Source organism: Barbus barbus, assembly GCF_936440315.1.
Source record: "Barbus barbus genome assembly, chromosome: 17".
NCBI lineage: Eukaryota > Metazoa > Chordata > Actinopteri > Cypriniformes > Cyprinidae > Barbus > Barbus barbus.
The window spans coordinates 27,531,008-27,537,007 of record NC_136745.1 but is presented as its reverse complement, the minus strand read 5'-3'; the positions used below and the strand labels follow the sequence as shown (position 1 = coordinate 27,537,007).

At 35.6% G+C, this 6,000-nt stretch overlaps 1 protein-coding gene across 1 annotated transcript in view; it reads left to right on the top strand.

The window, feature by feature from the left end:
• The first annotated feature begins 1,363 nt into the window (after positions 1–1,363).
• The window catches only part of glra1 (glycine receptor, alpha 1), a 57,773-nt gene continuing 53,136 nt past the window's right edge, over positions 1,364–6,000 (top strand). The window contains exon 1 of the mRNA XM_079439274.1: positions 1,364–2,068. Coding sequence (XP_079295400.1) covers positions 2,022–2,068 — 47 coding nt within the window. The 5' untranslated portion in view covers positions 1,364–2,021. The remainder of the gene's footprint in view (positions 2,069–6,000) is intronic.

Genomic DNA, 6,000 nt, shown 5'->3' with positions numbered 1-6,000 from the left:
TCATGCTTGTTATTATGCCTGCAGTGAAGTGACATTGAGCTGCAGTGAGCTTCACTCCTGATGTGTGTTCAGGGGAGGCTGGGGCTAGTTGTCACATGGGATATATCTCAGTAACTACAATTTTGACTCATATGTCCAATTACACCAATGTATGTTTTCTCTAGTGAAGGGTTTGTGATTTTGTTATAAATGTCTTGTTCAAAGCGCTTTGAAATTACATTTTTGTGAATTCTGTCTTCTAGATTAATTTTTTTTTTTTTTTTACCATGATATATGTCATTATTCACCATTTTAGCAGTGTATTGAAAATGTGCAGTTATCTGTTAACATTAAAGAACCTGGACATTTTAACGTTTTTGGAATGTTCCATATCAACGCTCCTAGAATGTTGTGTTCCCATAGAATTAGGTGGAAAGAACATTGCAGGAACATCATGCTAACTTTAAAATAACGTTCTACCAACATATGCAATGTTAGCTGGAATATCATTATACTGAGTTTTGGCTTTAGTTATAGTTAGCAGGTGAACTTAAAGGGATAGTTCACCCAAAAATGAAAATTATGTCATCATTTATTCACACTCGAGTAGTTCCAAACCTGTATGAATGTGTTTGTTCTGCTGAACACAAAGGAAGATATTCTGAAGAATGTGGGAAACAGAGCAGTTCCGGGGCACCATTGAATTCCATATATGTTTTCCTACTATGGAAGTCAATGGTGCCCCAAAACAGCCTGGTTACAAACTTTCTTCAAAATATTTTCCTTTGTGTTCAGAAGAACAAAGAAATTCATACAGATCTGGAATTACTCGAGGGTGAATAAATGATGACAAAATGATCATTTTTGGGTGAACTATCCCTTTAAATAAACACTATCAGACTAAGTTAAAAGCATTTGTTTATATTTTGCTGAAAATCATAAAAGGCTATTTATGGATGATTTCATTGTACCCTGTTGACATGTCATGCAAAAGGTGAATGAATAAAAATGAGTTCTTTATTATAATTCTGTTGCCAAGATTTTAGTGTTGTTGGGTAAAAATAAACAAACAAACACGTTGCTTTTTGAGGTCTATCTCTTCAACAATCTAATAAACATTATAGCTATTTGCTTGGAAATCAGAAATGTCCTATTGGCGCGTATAGAGTTATAGGCACTGCAGCTCTCTGTCATGCAATGTCTTTTTGTAATATGTTTCTAAAAACTGCCAAACGTGAATACATATACTGCCCCAAAACAGCGTCCAACATATGGCAGTGCCCATCTCCAATCCGAGGAGGAGGCATTTGTCTGGAGTGCCATTCAGACCAATGACAGCAGCATGTGGGCGTGTGTTGAGAGTGTGTGAGGTGCTTTTGAGTTTAGTAAATGACTGCAGCAAGAAATACTGTGCGGCTGAGGGGCTTATGAGCGATGTGTGCCGAAATATCAACGTTTGGGCTTTTCTGACGAGGATTCAAGAAAAACATTGAAACCCAAAAATGAGCAGCGTCTCCTAACTGGACCAGACAATGGAAGTAGCTTCATGCAGCACTAACAATTCACCCCTGGGAAACAAGTACGTATTAAATCAGACTACCTCAGCCAGAGGTAGCTAAAACTAACGCGGCGCATTTCTTCATTGGGATGCGCGTAAAAACGAGCAGACGCGTATGCGTATTTTCCCAATGACTTTGGAGACCGCGCTCCGAGGAGATATAGTGTATAGTTGCGGTCGTTTGCGATGGAGCGTCTTTGAATATTCTCGCGTCTAATGCTGCTATGGATCATCCGGAATGAACATCTGAATTTATCTCTGTTTCTTCCACCTGCAATTCCGCAACCCGCGTGAAACAGGAGCTCCGCTTCACCTACACAGCCTCTGTCGGGAACATGACCGGCTCTTCTACATGCTCTTGAGATTTGTTTGGCCTTTTTGGGAATCTGAAACAAGCAAAGGACGAATTGTTCAGCTCAGAAGTGAGAGAAGAAGGAATTGTAGGGTGCGCTGAGCTACATCCACTCATCTCCAACCTGACACAATGTTCGCACTCGGGATTTATTTGTGGGAAACTATTGTATTTTTCAGGTACGTATCGCGCTGTTTTAATGCTAGAGTGTTTCTTTTTTACTCTGACATGCTATTTGTTCTCTTGTTTCCTATGGATATAGCTGGTTTCTGTACTTTTGCTGAGAATGTTGTATTTGGGGGAAATAGGTGCGATCATTTCAAGTAGTAATGATTGACTGCTAATTCATCTACTGTAATCTCATGTCTGCTAATTAAAAACTAAACTAAATCATAATTCCGTGTCATTCAGGTATCCGAGTCAGAAATGGCAAGGATTCCCTTTAAAAACAGGCTAAACAGCGAGCACTAGTGGCGATTTGACGAATAGAAAGTTATCAACAGGCATATGGAGGCAACTCACTGCCTATAATGAACAGGGCAGTGTTATTAAAAAGTTTGTTTCAGCAGAATTATTATTTTTAACAAATAGCCATTTCTGACTAGTTGAGATTCGCCAAATAGTCTTTTTGTCAACGCTACATTAGCGATATCACAGCTGTCACAGCGACAAAACAAAACACTAGCATTGTGTTTGTGATGTGTAAATCTATAATAATGTGTAAATCGTGATAAATAATGACAATGTTTATGTTTTGTTGGCGGTAGACAACGATCGGGAAGCTGTTGCTATGGTTGCGTCATAGGGTCATAGGGACCCTTTTGTTGTTGATGTTAAAATATATAATTATGTAAAAACAATTCTTACTTGTAATACCCCAACCTTTTTATTTGGGGGTCAAGCCTTAATTAGTGGGTCAGAACCTCTAATTGCCACTCTAAATGAGGATATTTTGGCAAAACGTGTATATGTATTTCTTTATCTAGCCTATTTATCCATCTATCATCCAGTCTATCTATCCATTTCTATTCTATCTATCCATTCTCATTCATTCATTACAAGGAACAATGCATTAAATGACAGTTGTGTGACAAGAAAGTGTAGGCCTCTAAAAATCTTAAAGCATGTCTATGCAGATTTATTCATTATTACAGTTTAATTTAAAAAAAAAACGCTTGATTTGATGCAATTTCAGGCTCTAGGTTAATGGTCCACATATGGATTATTCTATCATAATGATGATTAACTCAAATGTAAGAGTCCTTTAACAATAACTGTATCACAAAAGGATTCACCTTATCTAGCTGGTGGTTCGCAGTAATTATTCTGCTTTCTGTGGAGCTAGAATCAGGATATTGCAGTCTCAGCTCTTGCTGCTGAACTTTGCAGAGCCTGTTAATTGATATCTCTTTCCCCGTCGCAGCCTACACCCCAACCTCATTTCACATGCAGACTTATTACTAGACATTGATCATTCTGTCAATGCTAATGCCACTGACGAAAACAAATTGTACACAAACATAATTTGCTCCATGAATTGCATCTCTCTAATTGATTTCCATATTAGCCTGCGCATTTTCCATGTAGCAGTTGTCACGTGAGAGGCTGCCATGTGCATGTCACTGAGGCATAGCTATTAAAATATAGCACATGCATAAAACAGACAGGATGTTATGTCATCACACTATCACGCTAAAATATGCAGGTAAAGCCATGAATGGCTAATCCAATTAAGTGGTGTGCATGTAGTTTATATGCACTGTGAAAAATGGTTTAAGACAAAAAACATTATTTAATACGACTAAATATTCCTCAATCTAGCCTAATGAAAGCAACATATTACAAAATAGCTACTTAAAGTATTACAAGATATAAGAAGATGAGAAAACGTCCTAATAATGCAAAATACTCCAAAATTATAATATTTAGTAATAAAAATATAATTAATTAATATTTAGAATTAAACATCTAATACAATATTTAATATTCTAAAATGTCTGAAGAAACTGTAATTTCAGTACAAAATAAATAAAAGGAAATAATGCATGTTATTATTAGAAGAAAAAAAAAATCAGAAAAAATATAAAATTAATCCAAACAAGGACTTGTCTTTGTAATTCTGTGCCAATGATGCTCTGTTCCCTGTGTCATTTATATTTATTTTATTATTTTTTTTATTTTTACAATGTCATCTCCTCTGGTTTGCATGAAGACCCTGATGTGCCCTGCACTCACTTGGAAAGTATAGTTGCATTGTTTTAGGACATTACTGCATATTCTTTTTCTGTTAAGTCGCTGCTGAATGCCCAGCGATTAAAGATTGCACTTGCCTCAAGGGTTAATATCTGCTAATAGAGATTAGTATCAGAGTTTAGTTTTGGTCTCTCTGGTAATTATATATGCACAGGTAGTGACAGCATTGAAACAAGCAGATGCATATATGCTCTCAATTTTGTGCTCTGCTTTACAGCTCTTTACTGATTTTCCCATTAAAAGTGGAAGTAAATGAGGGGAAGGATGGCTATCTCAGTATCTGAAGATAAAGCCTATAAATACTCATCTTTGTAAACATTATTTTTACTCCTAATGCATCATTAAAAATCTAAGATCGTGCCACAAATAGCACTGACACGTCACTAGCCATACTCATTTTGGTTTTGGATCCACCACCTTTAATTTTTGTATTTATAGAGGTCTGTTGTATACGTGCACATGATTTGAAGATCAAGTACTTTTAGGCTTATTGTGATATGTTCTCTTCTGTCCTTCAGTTCTGTAACCACACTGACAAATTAAGAGCGGCTTGAAGAAATGGCATTTTGGTGCCAGTGAAGCCTTTGATTTCTTGAGTGTTACAAGATCAATAAGGATTGTGTTCATCAGTGGTCCTAAGAACATAATGAGCTACACTTAGGGCCAATGATTGGATGCTCACATTAAAGTATGCAGGTCTCTGGGTTGTTTGCATATATTTTCTGGCAGGATGCTCTGCTTTGGTTCCTGCTGCATCAGCAGAAGGATCAGGCCCTCTCCACTGCCATGACCAGCATCGATCAAGGTTCATTTGTTCAGCGCTGCCTTGATTAGTGAAACCATTAATTACTAAAGACGCAGTCTAAAACCCACATTACGTATCTAGCTTACTCCGTCCTTTGTCAGCTATGGTTGCGATGAGATGGATATGCAGGGAAGCAAAACTAATAGAGACTATATCCTCCGATTTCACACTGTCACAAATGTTTTTTTCAATGGCGCGTTCATGTAAAGAGCCTATAGTGACAGAGAATGGCTCTGGAAGAGACTCGATAATCTGGCACACTGTGACTAATCTTATTATGTTTGCATTGCAACATTTTACAGTAAACACAAAGGAATGTATTTCTCACAATGAGCGAATTTTTTTATTTTTATGTAAACATTTGACTTCAGTTCAAAAAATAAATTGGGTCTGCTGTCTCCTTTTTTGTTTTAGGTAATAAAACAGGCTTTGGATTATAAAAACAGAAATACTGTGAAATATTTTTACAATTTAAAATAACTTTTCTAATAGAATGTATTTTAAAATGTAATTTATTCCTGTGATACAAAGCCTTTAGACTTCAGTGTCACATGATCCTTCAGAAATCATTCTAATATGCTGATTTGCTGCTCAAGAAGCATTTATTATTATCATTATTATTATTATTAACATTAAAAACAGGTGTGCTGCTTACTCGTTTCTTTTCTTTTTTTTGTGGAAATCGTTATATATTTTTTTCCAGGATTTTTTGATAAATGGAATGTTTAAAAAAAACATTCATTTGAAATAGAATTTTTGGTTACAATCTTTATTTTCTACGCCTGTATCAACAGAGTTGAGCTGTTGGATTTTTATTGCAGGGTTATTATATTTAACTAAAACTAAAACCATAAAAAAAATTGTTACTTGAAATAAAATACATTTTAATTAAAAGAAAAAATTAAGCTTCATTGCAGCTAGTTGACAAGGCAGCATTTCTCGTTTTCTCAACTCAATATACTAAAATAACAAAATAAATGAATAAAAACTAAATGGATACTAATAAAAATGACAAAAATACTGAACATTTACCTCAAATTAACATGAAAACAA